The 22,346-nt window shown below is 44.8% G+C and overlaps 2 protein-coding genes across 4 annotated transcripts in view; both read right to left on the bottom strand.

Annotated features, from left to right (window-relative positions):
* GTF2F2 (general transcription factor IIF subunit 2) overlaps window positions 1-3,676 on the bottom strand; it is a 68,426-nt gene extending 64,750 nt beyond the window's left edge. The window contains exon 1 of the mRNA XM_081328024.1: window positions 3,431-3,676. Coding sequence (XP_081184150.1) covers window positions 3,431-3,496 — 66 coding nt within the window. The 5' untranslated portion in view covers window positions 3,497-3,676. The remainder of the gene's footprint in view (window positions 1-3,430) is intronic.
* Window positions 3,677-10,806: 7,130 nt separating this feature from the next.
* Window positions 10,807-22,270, bottom strand: GPALPP1 (GPALPP motifs containing 1). 3 transcript variants are annotated; one of them, XR_014026478.1, is made up of 9 exons: window positions 22,119-22,270; window positions 20,589-20,727; window positions 18,839-18,931; window positions 18,375-18,456; window positions 16,660-16,794; window positions 16,381-16,545; window positions 14,940-15,242; window positions 13,524-13,613; window positions 12,136-12,218 (listed from the first exon to the last, which is right to left on the bottom strand). XR_014026478.1 is itself a non-coding variant. In XM_081328018.1 (8 exons), the coding sequence occupies exons 1-8, from the start codon at window positions 22,198-22,200 to the stop codon at window positions 12,000-12,002; spliced, it is 1,005 nt and encodes a 334-aa protein (XP_081184144.1). In that variant the 5' UTR covers window positions 22,201-22,265; the 3' UTR covers window positions 10,807-11,999. The 3 variants fall into 3 exon arrangements, 2 of the variants coding, with proteins under 2 accessions (XP_081184144.1, XP_081184145.1); XM_081328018.1 differs by lacking the exon at window positions 14,940-15,242 and having other exon boundaries at window positions 10,807-12,218; window positions 22,119-22,265; XM_081328019.1 differs by lacking the exon at window positions 14,940-15,242 and having other exon boundaries at window positions 10,807-12,218; window positions 18,375-18,445; window positions 22,119-22,255.
* Window positions 22,271-22,346: the final 76 nt, after the last annotated feature.

The raw sequence follows: 22,346 nt of genomic DNA, 5'->3' as shown, positions 1-22,346 counted from the left end.
TTTTTTACTCTTTTATGAACTACTCTATAAAGAATAATACATTATACAAGAAGAAACACAAATACAAGAAGAAACACTGAAAAAAGATTTGTGTGCGCATGTATAACAGATAAATAAACCAGAGATTTAAAATACGAAAACAGCTTTCTAGATTATTTTGTTATATTTAATACTTAAATATTATTAATTCATTAGAAGTACTGATTAATGCGTACAATTATGAATTATTAGTGCACATAACTTCGCGCTAGGACGCTAAACATAAGCTAAAAATGAAAGGCTGCACCCAATGAACTAGAAATCAAATGAAATTCAACTATTCTGATTTAGATGTTTCACAAAAGTGGAAATGCAGATTTTACGCACTGAAAAAGACTATATATAGCTGTGAAATCTCGTTTCAGAAAAGGATTTTTCCTCATCTGAAAAGGAGCTCTACAATTTCAGATTTCAATCTCCTGCAGCTGCTACCTAATTAAGCTTAATTGGAGTTAGTGAAGCACCCAAAGATTACTTTCCAGCTTGAATGTTCCAGCCCAGACCATTTCTTCTTTATGGTATGTTCCCCCGTCCTACTTGATGAAAATTGCTAGTAATTTAGATTGGTTATATTATTTTTTTATTATTTTTTTAATTCCATTTATATCCCGCCCTTCTCCGAAGACTCAGGGCGGCTTACAAGCTTAGCAGTAGCCTTCATTCTATGTATGTGCCTGCTTATTAGGGCTTTCACACACACCCCAAGCGGCATTATTACAAAGTCAGCTTATTGCCCCCAACAATCTGGGTCCTCATTTTACCTACCTGGGAAGGATGGAAGGCTGAGTCAACCTTGAGCCTGGTGGGACTCGAACCTGCACTAATTGCAGGCAGCTGGTGTTACTTGAGGAGGCATTAGCCCACTGCTCCACCATATGTGTGTATGTATGTGTGATGTTCTGGACAATCAGGTCAATGAAACAATAACAGGATAACAGAGCTGGAAGGGACTTTGGAGGTCTTCTAGTCCAACCCCCTACTCAAACAGGAGACTTTCTCCCATTCTGGACAAACGGCTGTCCAATCTCATCAAATCCTTTGCTGAAATCAAGTCGATATTAGGACTATTGCACTCCCACTATTAAGAAAGCTATCCTTACAAAAAAGTAAAATAAGGTGAAAGAGACAAACCTACGCTGATTTCTTGTAATTACTTTGGAGGTAAGCTGAGAACTATACTACTATGCCTTGCAAAAGGATGCTATTTATCCCTGCTCTGATATTCACCTTTTAGAAGTCTTACAGCATTGAGAATGCAGAGTTTCACTCTTCCTTTGCAGAACGCTAAACAGAAGCTGGTTACTACAACACCATGGCTAAAAAAATGCAAAGCAGAAATAAAAGGACCTTATGAGGCTTTAATGTGGGGTCTGATCCATCATGGTTTACCCAGTATTCAGTGAAGCCCAGAATAAATAAATTCCCTCCCCTCTCTCAATATATAGTGCAAAACACTATAGGACAGTTTATGGAGTTTACAAGTAGTCCTTGACTTACAACGATGGATGGATGGAATGACAGAGATGACAGATGATAGAGCTCACAGATGATAGATGATTGATATAGATGATAAGATGATAGATGATATAGAGATGATAGATGATTGATAGATGATAGATGATATATATAATCATATAGAAGATAGATAGATAGATAGATAGATAGATAGATAGATAGATAGATAATATAGATAGATAATATAGATAGATGATAGACAGACAGATAGACAGACAGACCTTTATTGTCATTTTTTACTGTGGGCACGGTGGCACCCATTAAAAATGAAATTTAGTTGCTTGCTCTCAAAGTGTACACATACATAACACACATTTGAACATCCTATACACAATATATGTATAGACCTACAGCCTGACATATAAGCAACATATAAATATTAATCACTGACCACCTTCAATATGTAACCGAAGGACGCCGCTAAAAGAAATGACTTATGACCATTTTTTCACACTTACAACGGTTGCAACAGTCCCCATGGTCACGTGATCAAAACTGAGACCCATAAAGGGTAGTTTACCTTTCATTTAGTGACCATTTGAAGTTGCAACGACACTGAAAGAATTGACGTATGAACATTTTTCACACTTACAACCATTGCAGGATCCCCCACGGTTACGTGATCAAAATTTAGGCACCTGTCAACTGACTCATATTTATGATGGTCGCAGCATCATCCCAGGGTCACATCATCCCCTTTGGTGATCTTTTGACAAGTCAATGGGGAAGCCAGATTCGCTTAACAACCATGTCGCTAACTTAACAACTGTAGTGATTTACTTAATAACTGTGGCAAAAAGATCGTAAAATGGACCAAAATTCACTCAACAAACGTCTCACTGAGCAACAGAAAATTTTGGGTTCAAATCTGGTCGTAAATTGAAGACTACCCGTATAGGCTAAGTTTACCTTTCATTTAGTGACTATTTGAGGTTTCAAGGCCTGATGACCGTTTTTCACACTTACGACCACTGCAGCATCCCTGGTGTCACATGATCGAAACTGAGACGCAGCTGACTCGTATTTAGGACGGTCGCAGCGTCCTTGGGGGGGTGGCATCACGTGATCCCCTTTTGTGTGACCTTTTGACAAGCCGAGTCAAGGGGGAAGGGGAGGTTCACTTAAGACACCACAACTGCACTGATCCGCTTAACAACGGCGGGAAAGAAAGATCGCAAGAGGGGGCAGAATTCACTTAGCCGCTGTCTCGCTTAGTGACAGAAATTTCGGGCTCCATCGCGGTCCCATGCCGAGGACCAACCGCCCCCTCCCCCCGCATTTTGGCGGGCTTCACCCCAACCCCATGCCAAAGGGCTGCCCAGTCCTTGATGTCAGCACTGGATAGGCCCGCTGCTCCTGGCCATGGAGGCTCCACTGCCCGCCTTGCTGAGCCCAACGCTCCTCCTGGGGAGCCGCTTCCTCACCCACCGGCCACCCTCAAACCGCGTCTCGTGGCGGGGAGTTCCGCAGATTAACTGTCTGCCCCCCCCGCCCCCCGCCCCCAAATCGTGGGCGCTCCACCGCTGGAGATTCTTAAGAGGCCAGACAATCACCTGTCTGAGACGGTGTGGGGTGGACTAGATTCCAACCTTGGCAATGTTTAGACGGCTGGACTTCATCTCCCAGAATTCCCCAGCCAGCATGGCTGGCTGGGGAATTCTGGGAGTTGAAGTCCAGTTGTCTTAACATTGCCAAGGTTGGGAAACTCTGGACTAGAAGACCTCCAAGGTCCCTCCCGGCTCTATTCTATTCTATTCTCCCGGCAGGACCTGGCTGGGAAGAGGGGTAGGGAAGCCTCTCCGGCCTCTTCTCCCGCCGGAAGGCCACCTTCCCCCGGGCAAGGACGCCCTCCCCGCTCCCGGCCCCCGAGGCTCACCTTGACCAGCCACATCCCCGTGTTCTGCTTAGCGCCCGTCAGATCCAGCTCCCCCTTGTCGCTCATGGCGGCGGCGGCGGCGGCGGCGGCGCCGGACTCTTCCTATCCGCCCGGAGTCGCGGCAGCCACCCGGACAGCAATCGGCGACGGACCGGCGGCGACGGATCCTCGCCGGGGCCAAAAAAACCCAAAACCTTTCACGCCCGAGCGCGTAGCCGGCTCCTCGCGCCCGGGCGGCGTTCGATGGGGGCGTGGCTCCGAGGAGGGCCGGGCTAGGGGGAGGGGGGAGGAGCCGAGGGTGGGCGTGGCAGAAGGGGCGGGGACGGAACTTTCTGCCAAGAGTCTGTCATTCCAATAAATAGATTTACAATTGCTGCGGTAGGTATAAAAAGTGCTGGAGCAGGCAGCTTCGCGTTAGTCCCATCTAGAGTGAGTGAGTGTGTTTTGCTTTGCTTTAATAGAATTTAATTTATATTTTTATATATTTATTTATACATTGATTAATATTTATATGTTAGTTGCATGTAAGGGTAGGTCTATACATATGTTGTCTATAGTTTGTTTAAATGAATGTTATGTATGTGTACACTTTGAGAGCAACTAAATTTCATTTTTAATGTGTGCCATTGTGCTCACAGTAAAAAATGACAATAAAGGTTATCTATATCTATCTATCTATCTATCTCCATCTCTATCTATCTATATCTATCTATATCTCTATATCTATCTATATCTCTCTATATATCTATTTCTTATTTGGCTAATTTTGCTCACTTGCTCTAATAGAACAATTTTCTTTAATTAAAATACATTAATCAAACATATTAAACAATACATTAATTAAGCTGCCGTTTTATTCCATTGCAGGCCACCCACAGTTGGGTTTCGTGAGATGGACGACCATATCAATGTGATTAAATTACTAATTTTATTTATTTGGTGGCTTAGCAACTTCAGTACTCCCAACTCACTTGGCTGGGGATGCAAAACCATGTGTAAAGTCAGAAAAAGGGTGAATCCAATTAGCAAATTATGTTTCTCAGTTGCCCCCCCCCACAAAGCCTTACCCCAACATCCTAGAATTTAGTTATTGGCTATTTCAAATCGAATTTGAGATGGAGACGCATTGATTTAGATACTTTCTGTGGCCTGAATCTTATTGTTTATTAATTAGGTTGCTTTTTTTCATGAGGCAACTGGGCTTTGTTTTTCTCTGAGAATGTTTCGCTTCTCCTCCAAGAAGCTTCTTCAACTCTGAATGGACTGTGGGGAATGGGAATAAAAAACAGCATTTGTCATTACAGTGAACTAAAACTAAACCAGCCTAACTATTGATCCCTTTCTCATTAATACTGTACAGCAGGGGTGTCAAACTCAATTTCATTGAGGGCAGCATCAGCATTGCAGTTGCCCTCAGGGGGCCGGGTGGGTGTGGCCAGGGTGGGCGTGGCCTACTGGGAGGGCGTGGACAGCTCTACATCGTTCGCATCAAGGGTGCCTATGGGGGCCTGGGCAGGAGTGGGACAGATCTGAGGGTCTCTGGCAGGAGGAGGGTCTCTGGGCCAGGGCCAAGGCAGTGGGGGTCGTTCCCTCACTGTTTCCAGGATGGCTTCGCGGGCCCCATGAAACCACTTCGCGGGCTGGATCTGGCCCCCGGGCCTTGTGTTTGACATGTCTGCTGTACAGCAATGCAACATCTTTGGAACAAGTATAGTTGTTCTGAGTATTAGAAAATCGAATAATAGAGCACCCAGTTCTAATTTTGGAATTTCCTTCCCTCTTTCCTTTCCCCTTTGATTTTGTTCTTTTAAAAAGTCAGGGAAGATTTGAAAGGGCTTTTCGGAACCTGAAACACTCGGCAGCTTCTGTTTCTGGACCTTCTTTGAAGGACCGACACGACTGAAAGAACGGCCCAGAATTTGCCCTTTTGGTGAAAGGGATCCTCCACCATGTGACTGATGACCTTATCTGTGAGCAAACCTACTTTTGACATTTTTGCCCTGAGTAAAGCAATGAAATGTCAGGGCAAAAGCCACTTTTCTGGAAGGATTAGAAAAAATTGAGTTTTAGAAAAAACGCCTAGCATAAGCAAAGCCACTTCAGAAGATATAAAGTGGTTGGTACCAAAAGCAAAACCTGCCAAGCATAACCAAGATTACAATTTAGTTGGTTGGTTAGTTAAAATAATAATAATTAATAATAATAATAATAATAATAATAATAATAATAATAATAATAATAATAGTAGTAGTAGTAGTAATAGTAATAGTAATAGTAGTAATAAAAAGTTGGAAGGGACCTTCGAGGTCATCTAGTCCAACCCCCTGCTCAGGCAGGAAACCCTATACCATTTCAGACAAATGGCTGTCCAGTCTCTTCTTAAAAACTTCCAGAGCATTCACCGCTTCTGGAGGCAGGTTGTTTCACTGATTAATTGTTCTAACTGTCAGGAAGTTTCTCCTTAGTTCTAGGTTGCTTCTCTCCTTGAATAGTTTCCATCCATTGCTTCTTGTCCTGCCTTCAGGCGCTTTGGAGAATAGCTTGGCTCCCTCTTCTTTGGGGCAGCCCTTGAGATATTGGAAGACTGCTATCGTGTCCCCACTCGCCCTTCTCTTCGTTAAACTAGACATGCCCAATTCCAGCAACTGTTCTTTGTATGTTTTAGCCTCCAGTCCCCTGATCATCTCTTTGTTAAGATTTCCCCCCCACACACACACCTCCATTTCTCGTTCAGGGGAAATATTCTATCCTGCCTCTTTTAATATTCCCCAAAATATTTCATTCTTGTGGTGGGAGAGGTTTGCTGACTTCCTGCATTACTCAACTATGCATACCAAATAGATAAATATTGATCTTTCCAAGAATTTCAGACAAGCAAAGTCAGTGGGGAAGCCAGATTCATCTAACAGTTGCATGATTCAATTAACAATGGCAGCGATCTGCTTAACAAATATTGTAAAAAAAATAATTATAAAATCAGGCCTGACTTACTTAAAAACCCGCCTTCCTGAGCCACAGAAATTCTGGTCACAGTTGTGATTGTTAAGTCAAGGACTATCCGTCTATAAAAATCAGTATTGTCTTCCATTGTTTCTCTCTGGGAGCAACACAGCAGAAGAATTGAACTAAATTTCAAGGAGCAGGAAAACTACTGACCATATGGAAATGTAATCACAATCCACAGGAAACCCTATATAAGGAATCCTTCCAGAATATTGTTTGCTGCAGAAATCCATAAGAATTCAAGGAGTTTCTAAATTAAATGGGTTTAAGATTAGGGAAAAAAAGTCTCGTCTACTCCCTTCTCTAGGGACGCGGTGGCTCAGTGGGTTAGGATGCTGAGCTTGTCGATCAGAAGGTTGGCAGTTTGGCCGGTCGAATCCCGAGTGCCGCGTGACAGAGTGAGCGCCTGTTACTCGTCCCAGCTTCTGCCAACCTAGCAGTTCGAAAGCACGTAAAAATGCAAGTAGAAAAATAGGGACCACTACGGTGGGAAGATAACATCGTTCCGTGCGCCTTTGGCGTCTAGTCATGCCGGCCACATGACCACGGAGATGTCCTCGGACAAGCGCTGGCTCTTCGGCTTTGAAACGGAGATGAGCACCGGCCCCTAGAGTTGGAAACGACTAGCACGCATGTGCGGGGGAACCTTTACCTTTACCTTTACTCCCTTCTAATTACTTATTCAACCGTGATCTTCTTGATTTGCTAGCAAATAATCAACTTGGTAACAGGAAAGCTGTGTTGGTCCTGTGTTAGGATTTGGCATCACATTTTCAGATTAACCCATTTTATGGAAAGGCATTGTGTATGCCTTTGAATAACTGTTCATCCCAAAAAGTTGATACAAGATTTCTGATGTTTAGCAAATAATAATAAGAAACTTCTGGATCCAGGTAGTACTTTGTCTCTTTTCTTGCACTTTCGGGTCCAAAAAGGTGGTTTTTTTTCTCAAGAGGTAACTGGACTTCCTTGTTTTCCTTTGAAGACATTTTACTTCTCATCCAAGAAGCTTCTTCAGTTCTGACTGGATGGTGGGGAATGGAAGGATCCATTCAGAGCTGAAGAAGCTTCTTGGATGAGAAGCAAAACATCTTCAAAGAAAAACAAGAAAATCTAAATTGCCTCTTGAAAAAATACCTTTGGGATAACCATGACCTGGATGCCTGAGAATTTCCAGAGACACTTGTAGGCTGTGCACAATTAAGCAAATGGTAAACTAGTTCAACCATTAGGATTTAAACAGTACACCAACACGCACAAATGGACTAAGCTTAAAAGTTAACCTTGCTTGTCCTGCAAAAGTCAAGATTTGTTAACTGTCTGGGTTAACCATGTTGTAGAAATCTAACTAGCTTTATTGCCAAAGGAAGGAGAAATGATTTGGCTTTTAGTACCGGATGCTTTGAAGCAGGCACATGGACATCTAATAGAAATCTCACTGTTGGGAGCTTAAAATATTACTTTTGCGACCCAAGGCTAACACAACTCGCTTCAACTGTTCTGCCTTCTTCCATGCTGGTTTTTTTTCTTTCCAAAAACGCCTTCACCAATGTCTCTGTGATTTTTAATTGCTTGCGAGCGATTCGAGCAGCATCTGACCCCTGCAATGGGATGCATTCACAGCTCTCCAGATGCTCTCTGCTAGCAAGAATTCCCTCCGCCCGGATGGTTGCCAGGGAGACCGTGCGCTTGTCTCCTACAGCCTGACATCAGCTTTTGCAGCCTTGACTGTTTGTTCCCTCTGGGCTGACTGACATTCCAGCCGAGGCTTCAATACTTTTGAAAGAGTTGAACTCTTTGTGATCGTGCTCGGTATGTTAATCGGGAAATGAGAAGGCGACAACAGAAACGCAGCGTCTCCTCCTCCTTGATTCCAGCGTTGTTCGTTCCCGTTGATAAACCGTTCAGAGTTACAACAGCACGGAACAAAAAAGTGACTTATCACCGTTTTTTCCACACTTAATGACCTTTGCTTGGCAACTGACTTGTACTTAACGACCGTGTCCGTGTCCCGGAGGGGGGCGATGGGATCCACCTTTTGCAACCATCTGACGAGCCAAGTCAGCGGGGAAACCCAGATTCACTTAACAGCCGTCTTACTGACTTATCCACTGCGCGATTCGCTTAGCAACGGTGGCCAGAAAGATGGTAAAATGGGGCAAATCCTGCTTAACAAATGTCTGGCTTAACAACAGAGATTTTGAGCTCAACTGCAATTAACGGTTTAGTGATCCCAACGGGGTGTTACATTGACACGCAAGGTTTTGTAGCATGTGTGTTGAGTGTGTCTACACTGAGGGTGTTGCTGATTCAGCAACTTGGAAGATAGCGGAAATCTCAAAGATTATTTGAGATGGCGAAACTGGGAAGCCTCTTCGTTTGACAACTCGCAAAGCTAACAGAATCCTAAAGGAAAGTTCTAGACTTCCACAGATAGTCCTCCCCTTAGCGACCATAATTCAGCCGAAGAGAATGAGGTGGGTTTTGCCCCGTTTTACAACCTTACTTGCCACAGTTGTTAAGTGAATCACTGCGGTTGCTGAGATATTAGCACCGTTGTTAAGTTTAACCTGGCTTCGCCCGTCGACTTTGCTTGTCAGAAGGTCGCAAAAGGGGATCATGTGACCCCGGGACATGGCAATTGTCATTAAGTACATGCCAGTTGCCAAGCCTCTGAATTTTGATCATGTGACCATAGAGGATGCTGCAACAGTCAGAAGTATGGAAAGGCGTCGTAAGTGCTATTGTAACTTCAGTGCTATTGTAACTTCGAAGAGTCATTAAATGGATGATGTAAGTCGAGCACTAGCTGTATTTCTTTTACTTGTTCCTCTTCCATCTTTAAGCTTAACACGTTTGTAAAGTTTTTAAATCAGTTTTTTCATCTGTTTTCAGCAGTATCTGGTTAAAAAATTCTGTTCTTTGTAAAAATCCCATTGTTTTAACAGATTTTTCGTATCTTGTTTGAATTTGCAAATATGGCCACCATGATAGATCAATAGGGCTCTTCTAAATCTTGTCTATATTTCAATTTCCCTTCATTATCCAGAATATCTTTATAGGTCACCACTTTCCCATAATTGATCAAGTTTGGGCCAGCAGACGCTTCCATTGTTGAAAGCCATCCAGGTATTCTAATATAAATTTTTGCTTTTATTTTTTTTCCCATTCTAAGAAAAGTGCATTTCTGACACAACGATTTTGAAAATATCTTTTATTCTTCCCATACCACAGAAAGGCATGCCATCCAGGTTGTAGGTCATGCCCCTCTAGGTATAATAATCTTTTGTCTCTAAGTGTTATCCACTCTTTGATCCATGTTAATATAGTTGCTTGGTGGTATAGCGTCCAGTCCGGTAATCCAAATCCTCCATTTTCTTGCAGCCTTTTCAGTCTTAATTCAGTCTGTATTATGGGGAGGGGGATTATTCTTACGCTACTTCTGTTTCCCCCAGAATGACTAATCGATGCATCAAGCCAGAATTTAGAAGCAAGATTTATAAATTAGATAACCAATTCATTGCTCAAAGCATGAGTCAGATTGACCCTCACATGGTATCCCAGCAGGGAGAAAATTAACAAGCTTAGATAATCAAAACATGATCTAGTTTCGCTCCATTCCGCCACCTCCACCTCCTTTCCTAAACGCTACCTACTACCAAGAGAAAATAGGAGAAGTGATGCAACATGGTCTTCCTTTACTACTTTGGACTTGAGAGTTTGATCAAAGCAGACCCAACTTTCTGGGGACAAGGAATTAAGACCAGGAACAGGTGATTTCTGTTGCTAAAAATTGGGAGAAACGGAAGGAACACACACTGGCTGAGTTCAGCTGTTCTCTAGACCAGCGTTTCTCAACCTTGCCCCCCTGGAAGAGGTGTGGACTTCCATTCCCAGAATTCCCCAACTCAGTAGGCTGGCTGGAGAATTCTGGGAGTGGCCTCCAAATGGCCCAAGTTGAGACAGACACACTGGTCTAAACCAGGGGTCTTCCAACTTGGCCCTTTGATGACTTGGGGACTAACTCCCAGAATTCCTGGAATTCTGGGAGTTGAAGTCCACATCATCAAAGAGCCAAGTTGGAAGAACCCTGGTCTAAACCAACGTTTTTCAACCATGGCAACTTGGAGAGATGTGGACTTCCACTCCCAGAATTCCTCAGCCAGCTGGCTGGGGCATGCTGGGAGTGGAAGCCCACCCATCTTCACCCACTATCCACTGAAATCCAGGAAGCCTCTTTGGTTGTCTTTAGACATCCATTGAAAACTCAACTCCAGGCAAGCTTCACATCCGCCTGGCTGTAAATCTAAATTCAAATAATATCTCTTATTTGAGATGTTGAGATGTATCGGAATGGCAAAAATACAAGGCACAAGACTTGAGATCTTTATTGAGGACAAGCATGAAGTCATACACAGATTTTGCAGGACGCTTCAGCAAGCCGATACAGCACTAACTTCCAGGGGTTAAAATCCACGTATATTGTGCCTACTTTTCCTAGTCCCCGGCTGTTTGGCTATCATCAAAGCAGATAGATCCGTTTTTGCTACTCCCGTCCATTCTATCTTTTCACCCAGGACTTCCTGCCAAGGACACAGGAAGCACGTCTGCCCGCTCCACCTCTTCCCATCCCCTTTTTAATGAATTATGTTTTGGGTTTAATGTTTTACTTCATTCAGCGTATTTTTTATTATGGATGCTGGTGCTGTTTTCATTCTGAAGCGCTTCGAGATGCTCTGCGATAGGATGGGCTTTTAGAAATAAATAATAAAATCTATTCCACCAGAGATTTTCAGAGAAATCTAGGGGAAAACCTTAGGAGCCGAAACCTTTTAAACGAATTGCAATTCAGTTTATCGACGGCTCCTGTCCGTCAACTTGAAAAAAGCAGAAGAGAGAGAACTGGGGGGGGGGGGGAGAGAAAAAAAGACCATTTGGGACCATTTTAACAGAGATGGTTATGCTTTATTCATCACCGTGTCAAATGCACAGGTAAAGTTAATAATCTTCCCTGTGGTGATAATCACGATCGGATCCCAAGCTGTTTGCAGCAGCCATCTGATTTTCTCTCTCTCTCTCTCATCGACTCCACAAAATGCCAAGTGACACGCCTAGCATTCCAACCTTTGAAATCCCAAAATAATCCGAGCTGAAGACATGTGCACACCTACAGGTTATTTGAAACTTAAAAAAAATATTTCAAACGGGCTTCGTTTTCAGAAAAATGTAAAGGAAATCCCCTCCAGGAAAGGGTGACAACTCAGCCTTCCGCCATTCTTGGGGAAGGAATCTATACAGCAAAAATCACCGGAACAAGCATAGCAATTATTATTTCTACGTTTGTGACAGCTGAAGGGGAACAGAAGTCCTTTGTGGGGGGGGGGCAAATTCTACTGTTAGGTTCTCCCCTGACATCAACAGCTGGACTCGTGCACCCCAAATTCAGCCACCCGCGCAACAGAACGTAGGGCTCCAATTTAAAGGAACGTTAATCTTTCACCTGCGTGTTGCGCGTACACAGAAAATGTTTTTATTTGGCGCGCTTGCTATTTCGGTAGGCACCCAGTTATAAAAACGTATTGCATTTGCCATGGGAAAACCTAGTGTTCAAGTCCCTAGACTGTTTTATGATGGCTTTCTTTCGGGCTTCGTCAATCTGATGGACGTGAAGGTCCTGATCACGGTCAAAGGGCCTTCTCTCCTGGGGTTTATTCTTGTCTTCAGCGGTTTTACTCTTTAGCTTCTTCCGATGGATGTCCAGCAGAGATTCGGATCGCTGAGTGTCCTGGGATTTAAAAACATTTGCCAATAAAGGGTGAAACGGTGCAAGAGTTAGAATACCGGAAGACAGACGCAGCGGGACAGAGAGCTGTCATCCAAATACTCTTAAAAGTCCTTTGAACTCAGTGACGTTACCGTTGCTCATCACCTGATCAAAAGTGAATGAAATTTAAGACTAGCCCCAAATGAAAACGAAGTTGCTTACATATCTGTATGTGACAAGGGGAAGTAAGCCCCAGGAGCAGGTGAAACCACTTCTTATACCGCTTCTCTGTGCTTCTATAAGTGAATTGTTAAGTGAATCACTGCAATTCTTAAGCTGGTCACACGGCTGTTCAGTGAATCTGGCTTCCCCCATTGACTTTGCTTGTCAGGAGGTCGCCAAAGGGGATCACGTTGGGGAGGGGGGGGCAGGCAAACCACGACCTGGTCAGCCACTACAATGGACTAAAGGTAAAGGTAAAGGTTCCCCCGCACGTGCGTGCTAGTCGTTTCCGACTCTAGGGGCCGGTGCTCATCTCCGTTTCAAAGCCGAAGAGCCAGCGCTTGTCCGAGGACATCTCCGTGGTCATGTGGCTGGCATGACTAGACGCCAAAGGCGCACGGAACGCTGTTACCTTCCCACCGGAGTGGTCCCTATTTTTCTACTTGCATTTTTACGTGCTTTTGAACTGCTAGGTTGGCAGAAGCTGGGACGAGTAACAGGCGCTCACTCTGTTATGCGGCACTCGGGATTCGACCCGCCAAACTGCCGACCTTCTGATCGACAAGCTCAGCGTCCTAACCCACTGAGCCACCGCGTCCCTCAATGGACTACATCATGCCAAAACTGAAGTTGTGACTGAAGACAAAGTCCAGTGACCAGCGTTGACCGATCAAGTGGCCAGCTCATCAAATGAAACCTTTCTTCCCCCTTGGCAGGTATTCCCATTATATTTAAGAAGCGAGCATCTTCCAAATATACGGATTTCAGCTCTCAGAACCCCCCTGCCAGCAAAAGCCCTGGCTAAGAATTCAGACCTGGAGCTGCCATCTTGGAGGAAAATGCTTCCCCCCCCCAAAAAAAAACAAACCAAGATGCTGTCAATTCTCATCAAGTAAAAGTAGGGTTTGTACTACTACTACTACCGTCGTGGCTTGTGTCTGGGTAATAATTTGCTAGAATGCCTTGTATGAATATGTTTCCATAGAAACACAGAAAAAAGAAATTCTCGTTCAGTCTTGGCATTTCTGAAACCAACCAAGAGTTTTCTGAAAAGACAGAAAGAGAAACACAGAAAGCGGCATCGCCAGATGAAAGGACACCTACATTGTGCGAGGATATCTGCTCAGCCAGCCGTCTGTCTCTCTCGGAGAAGAAGCCTTCCGCATTGTCCTTAGCGATGGGCTTTTTGGCTTCCTGAAAGACCAGAAAAAAAAACAAAAAACCAGAATGGTTAGCAGGTGCACGAAGAAATGCACAAGTCAAAAGAGAATCTTGGTTAATCGAGGTCTACTTTAGGCACCCAAATCATCAGATCTAAGGGCGATTTTGCTTCTCCTGGCAGAAAAACCGGGACTGCCCAGCCTAGGCACGCATTGTTTTAGTTAGGACAAAGAAAATTTTATTTATTCTGTGCTGAGAATTTTCATCTATTCACGCTGAGGATGTACCCTGTAGAGCATAGAAATAGGATTGACTCAAAGGTTCCAGCTGAGAACCGTTTTTAACCTCTCCAGGATCAACCCTCAGAAGCAGACTGGGAGGCAGGCTTTAAAATGCCCATTTCTACCTCGTCCTTCCACAGGGAACGAGTCCTTGCTTGCTGAAGGCCAGTGAGGTCCTGCAACTTGCATTTGGGGTGGGGGTGGGCGACGTTTGTTTCTACAGCCGTGCCGAGCTGCTCCGATGCGACTGGAATCCTTAAGCAGGATTTCCGCTGGCGTCTCAAAAAGCTTTAATTGGTAAGACAATTCAGTTTGACCTTTCTATCAATTTGAAGAGTCGTTATTGACCGGATCCAGTTTTTCACCCCGGCTCAGGGAAAAACAGCCATCGAATCCAACCCGGAGCTTCAATTCGGTGGGGCTTATTCGATGGGAGAAATTGAATTGGCACCTGATTTCCAAAGCGAAGCTTTCTACGGCCCTATTCACCCCAAATCTATTTCCTTCCAGAATTCAAATTATTTGCCTTGTGATTCTCCAGAATTTCATAGGCTCTTTCCCACTTTTTTCCCCCCTAGCTCTGAAGTTCCTTCACCAGTCAGATCTCTGCTTTGCTGAACCGAGATAAATCGTTTCCCCTGCATATGTATCTATTCTACGTTTGGGGCCTGCCGTTCTGCTGGGTAAGAGGGGGCGGAGCATGGGATAACTTTCGCTTTCTGTTTTCCCTCATCCGCCTCTATCCCCTTGAGCAGGGGTCTTCCTGGCTGAGGAATTCTGGGATCTGAAGTCCAAAAGTCATAAGATGGCCAAGTTGGAAGACCCCCTGCACTTGAGAAAGGAATGTGTCTCCCTCATCAGGGAGACGGTTGCAGAGAAACGAAGGCTGGAGAAGACCTTGAGATGCGTGCCAACGGTGCCAGTTACCCACACAGGTGCCACCTACCGCCTGTGGATTGGCTGGATTTCAAATGGACATTATGACTTCGGCGGGAGGAGGTAACGATTGCTAGCTCAGCTATACCATTTCCGTGGATTTCCCCCCAGATCTCGCCTTGACTTGCCTACTGTCACTGACCTCCAGTGATAAAAGTTTCCTTTTGAGACAACGCCTGTTCCAAGGGTTCCGCTTTCTTGGGTGGTTAGCTGAGGCGGGTCCTTACGCTTCTATTGGGCCAGGCGTGGCGGGAAAGTCGGACAGCTGTACGCACAGGAGGCGTTGCTTTTCACGAATTAAGTCAGCTTAAAATCTTGGGGAAGGAGAATCGTGACACACCCTCAAAAGTTCTTGGATCAGCTGTCTCGGCAACGAAACCGCACGGCTAATCAGAGGAATTAATTGGAGAGTTGGCACAGAACCAGACTCTAAGGGACGGCAAAACTAGCGACAGAAAAAAAGACAAATGTTGCAGGATCCAATCTGGGTCGGTCCCCGGGATCCGAGGTTTAGTCTTCCGAGCTTTTGGATTGGTGCTGGAAACCACCTCTCTCCGGCAGAGAAAAGTTCCCCGACGACGAGCTCCAGCAGGAATCCGAAAACTTGTTAAGACCAAACCTCTGGTCCCAGTGGCTGGCCCAGACTGGATCCTGCCACATCATCCTGGGACATGTAGATTTGCCTTCGTTCATAAAAGACCACATTCTTGAAATAAAGCAAGGAAAGATGTTAATCAAATCAAATCTGCCTGCCTGACGAGTGGCGGTAGCAAAGGATTTGTTCTGGGTCCTCATTTTCTGGGACATGGAGGTGAACATTTGCTTCTGGGTTGCTTCTATGAGGGGGAATGCCCGCGTCCCCCCCCCGGTCTGTGCCCTCCCCCTTGATCTTCAGAAAGTTTCTGAGGCTATTTCGAAGAGCGTTTGAAGACATAAGAGATATTGTTGATTGTACTTGGAATGGCTGACATTGTATGGAAACTAATCAAGGAGAGAATCTAGAACTAAGGAGTAATTTCCTGACGCTGAGAACAATTAAACAGTGCAACGACCTGCCTCCAGAAGCCGTGAATGCTCCAACCCTGGAGGTTTTTAAGAACGAGACTGGACAGCCATTTGTCTGAAAATGTATAGGGTTTCCTGTCTGAGTGGGGGGCTGGACTAGATGACCTCCAAGGTCCCTTCCAACTCTGTCGTTCTATGATTCTGTAAGGGTCTCCTGCTTGAGCAGGGGGCTGGACTAGAAGACCTCCAAGGTCCCTTCCAGCTTATTATTATTATTTATGATCTTCATTATTTGGCTTTATCACGATTAGATTTACTAATGTTGCATTGGTTGGTTTTCTTGCTTGGGAACCGTTTAAGAATCAGGAAGACTGATGGTCATAAAAGCATTTCTGCTGAGCAAGAAATCACAATCCAAAGGAAAGTTTGAGAAGCTAAAAGGCACGCCAGTAGCTTGAACTTTAAACTTTTCAAACTTTTCCTTGGCTTATTGCTAGATAAGTAACCGGATCTGCCAACCCACAACTATGAGCGAAGGGTATTTTTCACTGACAAAGCACGTGGCACGGCAGGCTTACCTTAGCTTTCTTTTCTCTGTCGGCCGGAGTATCTGTCCAAATTGACCTGTCTCCAGAATCATCGTTGGCTCGTCTCTTGAACGTTCGTGGGCCGAGCCCAAAGTTTTTGAGTTCCGGGGGAAGATCGATCATCCAGGACTCTCTTTTGGATTCTTTGGACCCATCCTTTTAACAGGAAACAAAATTGGGAAGACTCCGTTAAGGACCGGCCAGCGAATGCCTTCACAATGCTGCTGATGTTTTGAGAAAAAAGCAATGCAAATGAGGGACCGAACTCACGTCGTCATGTCCCAGGAGTCTCTCTTTCATTCTCCGAGCCCGATCCTCAATCTCAGCACCTGGGTTGGATTCCACCGATCCCCTGGCTGGCATAGGGCCAAATATGTCTTCCTCTTCCTCACTACTATCGCTCGCCTTTAGCACAACACGGAATAAAGACAAAAGCCCGCCGATTCAGCACGATGGAGATTTTTTAAATAATACGAAAATGTTTATGCAGCCCTTTGGCCTCTAAAGCTTTGTGTGCATCACAGTCCTTACCAGACTACTGCAAGAGAAGGGTGTTCTTGCCCTTCATAGCACTCCTACATGCAGTTTTCTGATTTACATTTGTAAAAAAAAACTGTGTGTCTTTTCAAGTGGAGAAACTGACTCTTGTTGTAAGAGACGTAAGGTTCAAACACACGTTATGCTGAGAGAGCAGTTCCCTCAGGATGGGCTCCAGCATGGGTCTAAAACCTCAGAAGAGTAAACCTCCGATCCCGGTGACCGATCCAGATTGGATGCTGCAATATTACCCTGGGACACGTATATTCGCCTCCGTTCATAAGGTACAAACTGTTCTTGTATCCTTGCTTAAAATCATCCTCTTCCACAGCTGTTGCCAAGGTCTAAACTCAAGAGCCATCTCATATATTTTTTTTAGAGAGAGAATTAAGCAAAGGCGTTAATCTATCACGACGATTGCTTGTGATTACATTGCTTTAATTGAGATTCACAATTGTCTATGTCAGGGGTAGGCCACCTTGGCTCTTTTGTGACTCGTGGACTTCAACTCCCAGAATTCCTCAGCCAGCATGGCTCAGCATGGAAACCTCTCCCTTTCCCCTCGGCGTGGCTGGCTCAGAAATTCTGGGAGTTGAAGTCGATTGCCCTAATTCAGGGGTAGGCCACCTTGGCTCTTTTATGACTCGTGGACTTCAACTCCCAGAATTCCTGAGCCAGCCTGGCTCAGCATGGAAACCTCTCCCTTTCCCCTCAGCGTGGCTGGCTCAGGAATTCCGGGAGTTGAAGTCCACGAGTCATAAAAGAGCCAAGGTGGCCTACCCCTGGTCTATGTTCATCCTTTTGGATCCTAAATTCCAAATAGTTGTATCGTCAGACACCTGCTGAGGTTCCATGTCTCCGTGAGAGCTATTGGGGTTGTGAAGGTAGCCAGCGACAGGCTCAGTTAAGAGAACAATCAAAAAGAAACTATAAAGTATTAAAAGCTAATTCAATCCGTTAGATGGCCAACCGGAAGAGGAGGATTTTCAGTGACACAGCATGGTTCTCTTGGCCCTGACAGAGTGACGCGTCACAAAAAGAAAAGGCGGTATGTTTGGGATTCAGAGAAAGAGCTAAGAGAAAATAGGCAGGTATAATCATAACTGCCTTTCTTCAAACAAAGGTCGCATTTTATCAAAGTTTGCCTCACATTTCTGATTTTTTTTTCAGCCGTTCTATTACTATCATAAGACATGAAAGGATGCAGAGATATTCTTCGCATACACAGGGATCTCCTGCATATTTTAACGTCCGTGAAATAGAACAGTGAACTGAGAACACACATCATTTGACGAACCGCTAGTTGTATCTGAAGCCGTTGCTTGATTGTTCACCCAGTTCTTTCAAAGCTAGCAACTGAATCGCACCAAAGAATGTGGGTCAAAATGTTTTGTTACACACACACACACCACCAGCAAATGTTGTATTTGCTGTGTTATTTCTCATACCTGGCTTTTGTAGCATGGTTTTTCTTCAGCATCTTCTGACAATTTCTTAAAGCCTGGTGGTAAAGCTGGGCCTATAATAGGTCTCAAGAATAGAATTAGATTTTAATAACATTCCTCTCTGCAGCACACCAAGAATGGCTATTAAAAATTGCTGTCAAGCTAACTTTGCAAGCATACCCTACTTACACAGATCTGGCCCTGCATTCTTCCTGTGACATTAATGTTACAGAAGAATTTGGCCTGCTTACAAGAATCATGGGTTCCTTGCTTGCCCCTTCAGTCCAGGGGGGTCTTCAAACTCGGCTCTTTTATGACTCATGGTCTTTAACTCCCAGAATTCCTTAGCCGGTGTGCCTGACTGAGGAATTCTGGGAGTTGAAGTCCATGACTCATAAAAGGGCTGGGTTTGAAGACCCCCCTGGGTGAAACCGTCGGTGGGGTTCTAACATCCTTGTCTGAGTTACCTTTCCGGTGATTCGTCTTGCTTTTTAAATCCAGGAGGAAGAGCAGGCCCAAAAAACCCATCGTCATCCTCTTCCTGACATCTTCTCTGTTTCCTTGGAAGGCAGAAATAAAGATGATTGAAAGACCAATAGCAGTTTGCCTGCATCTCAAAGAAAATCCAACAGCTGGAACTTTTTACACAGGGAATCTTCCAAGGGGAGTACCTCCAGGTTGTGCTAACTGAGAGATGAACTGAAGGGAAAGTTTTGAGGTGCGGCAGTTTGGCAAAACCAAGAGGATCGAGCAGGGCAAAGGTTGGAAGAACAACCAAATGCATACCAGCTTGGGGTTAGAGGAACTTCAGTCATAGCATAGTGAGTCAGAATCCTGAAGCAGAAATTTTGAGCAGGAAGTTATAGAGAGAGAAAACAGTCTTGCCTCTCCTCACAAATTCTTCTTGTGAATCTGCTCTACCAAAAGCCTGTGTGAATTCAACGTTCTCTGGTCTATGCTATCTCAGGGGCTGCCACAAACAAGAGGGGATCAAACTATTCTCCAAAGTGCCTGAAGGCAGGACAAGAAGCAATGGATGAAAACTAATCAAGGAGAGAAGCAACCTGGAACTAAGGAGAAACTTTCTGACAGGGAAAACAATTAACCAGTGGAACAACCTGCCTCCAGAAGCGGTGAATGCTCCAACACTGGAAGTTTTTAAGAAGAGACCGGACAGCCATTTCTCTGAAATGGTATAGAGTTTCCTACCTGAGCAGGGGATTGGACTAGATGACCTCCAAGGTCCCTTCCAACTTTATTACTATTATGATAAGAGTTTGTGCTTTGTACAATTTTTTAATTTAATCAGTTCTATTCCCAAATGGGATAAAATTACTTGCTGGCCACTGAACATTCAATAGGGGGGATTCTGAGCAATAAAAGCCCTGATCCATGCTTGTTCATTTAGGCCTTTTACTGTTAAGCATACAGCAGCATTACAGGCCCAAGTGAGTCACTTGGTAAAAAAATACGAAGGGCAAGTGATATTTCTTATATGTCTAAATGATTCCAGCTCCTGTCATTTAATCACTGCCATGTATCTACTAATTATTCACGCTTGCATCATTACACTTTGGCTCGAGTTGATCCATATCCCTTGGGATGAATGGCATCAGATAATTATTGTCCTGGATGCCTTTTTTCATACTTTTATGCCTGGGAAGATGTCATGTCTCTCTGTTCAGGAAGAATCTTTGAGAGAAGCCTGTTCTGAGTTCTCAACTGAGACCAGGACCTGTTCTGAAAATTGTGCCTCCTTGTTGTGAGAACATCAATTTACGACGTGAGAGAGTATGCTCACTGGCAGTGTGTACTTGACTCGTTCTGCACAATAATCCAGAAGCATCTACTTCACTTTCCATCCTGTTGCTTTCCCAACTTTAACATCTGTTGCCAGATGTTGTGTGTCAGGTAGATGTGTTTGTGGGAGAGGTTTTTTTTCTTCCAACAGATTGCATCCCTTTGCTGGAAGAAGGAAAAGAAAGAAAGTGCCCTAATTTTTATGTTTCTGTTCGAGAAAGAGACAGGCCAATAAAGAAGAGGCTGCATGTATCTGTGGGAACAGGTGCCATAATTGTGCAAAGTTTGTAGGTGTTGAGGGTCCCCCTAAGGCACACTGGCATCAGGAGCAACAGAACACAAAACCTAACTATCACTCACATACTGACATCAACTGCCCCTTAAAACAATTCCAAACTTTCGAGCCAGTTCACTGACCTGGGAACTGGACTCGGATCTTTATCCTCTTCAGAATCCAAATCTGTTTCTTTGCGCATCTGAGCAGAGACATATTTCTCCCCGCTATCAAAGTATTTAGAGTTTTCCTTGTAGCCAGGAGGCAATGCCGGTCCTGCAACTAAACATTTTTGTATCACAATATATGTCGTGTGAATGTTGCTTTCTTTGTTTTTGCGTTAACTTATTCAACTATTTGTTTTTCTAGGAAAAGATTAGATTGTTTTAAGTCAGTGCTGATCTATAATCTATTCTTATCTTTGGCTAACTGATTTGTTAAAGTACAATTTAAAGTACCACAATTTGGGTTTTGTTTTTGTTTTTTTTGCTTTTTGGTACAATAGATTGACATAGACTCCTAAAAATTAATCAAATGCAGTTAAGAGATACAGGGTAAAAAAAAAGTCAAATTTGCCCCCGACACATATTTGTTGTCTGCTATTTGTTTCTAGGATATTGTGTTGAGAAAGCGACTCTACACTGCAGTTGCATTTAGATATTTCCTGCTACTTGTCTTTTATTGTTTCCAAAGTTCTAATAAAAAGGAATTTTTTTCCAGATATAGTGTTAACTTTTGTACCAGATCCCTCAAAACTGAGTTGAGTGCCTGTTTGGTATAACAGTTAGGGTGCTGACCTACAAACTAGGAGACAGTGAGTTCTAATCCCCTCTTAGGTATGCAAACCAGCTGATTGGCTTTGGGGATCCCCCTCTCTAAGCCTAGCCCGCCCTCACAGGGTTGTTGTGAGGAGGAGGAAAGGAAGAGATTTTAACAGAAAAGGTTTGACACTACTTTCCCTTTTTTCTTCCAGACTAGCCTGGATTTCCTGACAATCTCCCACCCGGCCACTTGGGTGTAGTGGTGAAAATGTTAGGCCTTAAAACCAGGAGACGGAGAGTTCTAGTCCCGCCTTAACCATGAAAGCCAGCTGGGTGACTTTGGGCCAATCCCCAGGAGACGGGGAGTTCTAGTCGCACCTTAGCCGTGAAAGCCAGCTGGGTGACTTTGGGCCAATCCCCAGGAGACGGGGAGTTCTAGTCCCGCCTTAGCCGTGAAAGCCAGCTGGGTGACTTTGGGCCAATCACCGGGAGACGGTGAGTTCTAGTCCAGCCTTAGCCGCCAGCTAGGTGACTTTGGGCCAGTGCGTCCCACCTCACTGGGTTGTTGTGGTGGGGAAAAAGAAGTAAAGGGACATTAGATGCGCTCGCCTTAAATTTCATTTTTGATGTGTGCCCTTTTTGATGTGCGCCACAGTAAAAAAAATGACCATAAAGATTACCTTATCTAATGACATATAAAGTAACCCAAACACCGACTAAGCCACTCGGGCAAGCCGGCCTGGCCCGCATTGTCGGGACCAGCCCAGGGGAGCCTTTTATCCTCCCCATTTACCCTCCGGCCCCAGCGCTCCTCCGACCCCCTCCCTCCCAGATTAGGTCAGCCGGGCGCCAAGAGGGGTCCCGGGCGGGCTCTTTGGCCCTCCGGAGCGACGGACTCGTCCTTCTTCTTACCCGGCCCGGAGTCCACCGAGGCGGCGGCGGAGGCGGCTAAATGCGGGGGCAGCGCCGGCCCGATAAGATCTCGGGACGCCATGATGCCAACGAGAGCGCCGCCGCGCCTGCGCAGTACGCTCCCCGCGCGCCCTTCCGGCCTGTGTGCTTCCGGCGTTTTCCGCCAACGTCGCACTTGGAGCGCCGGACGTGACGCCATCGCCGGGGCGACGCGCGCGCCGAGCGTCC

Source organism: Vipera berus (assembly GCF_964194415.1).
Source record: "Vipera berus genome assembly, chromosome: 4".
NCBI classification, from domain to species: Eukaryota; Metazoa; Chordata; class Lepidosauria; order Squamata; family Viperidae; genus Vipera; species Vipera berus.
Note: the sequence above shows the minus strand (reverse complement) of the source record. Positions and strands in the feature narration are given on the sequence as shown.

What these genes read in the sequence shown, in the direction of transcription:
- GPALPP1 (XM_081328018.1), bottom strand. Translation starts at nt 22,200, where the DNA reads ATGGCGTCCCGAGATCTTATCGGGCCGGCGCTGCCCCCGCATTTAGCC. An exon ending in CTCGGTGGACTCCGGGCCGG is followed by an intron (nt 20,728 to 22,118) that starts GTAAGAAGAAGG and finishes AAAAATGTTTAG; the next exon opens with TTGCAGGACCGGCATTGCCT. An exon ending in CAAGACGAATCACCGGAAAG is followed by an intron (nt 18,457 to 18,838) that starts GTAACTCAGACA and finishes TCTATTCTTGAG; the next exon opens with ACCTATTATAGGCCCAGCTT.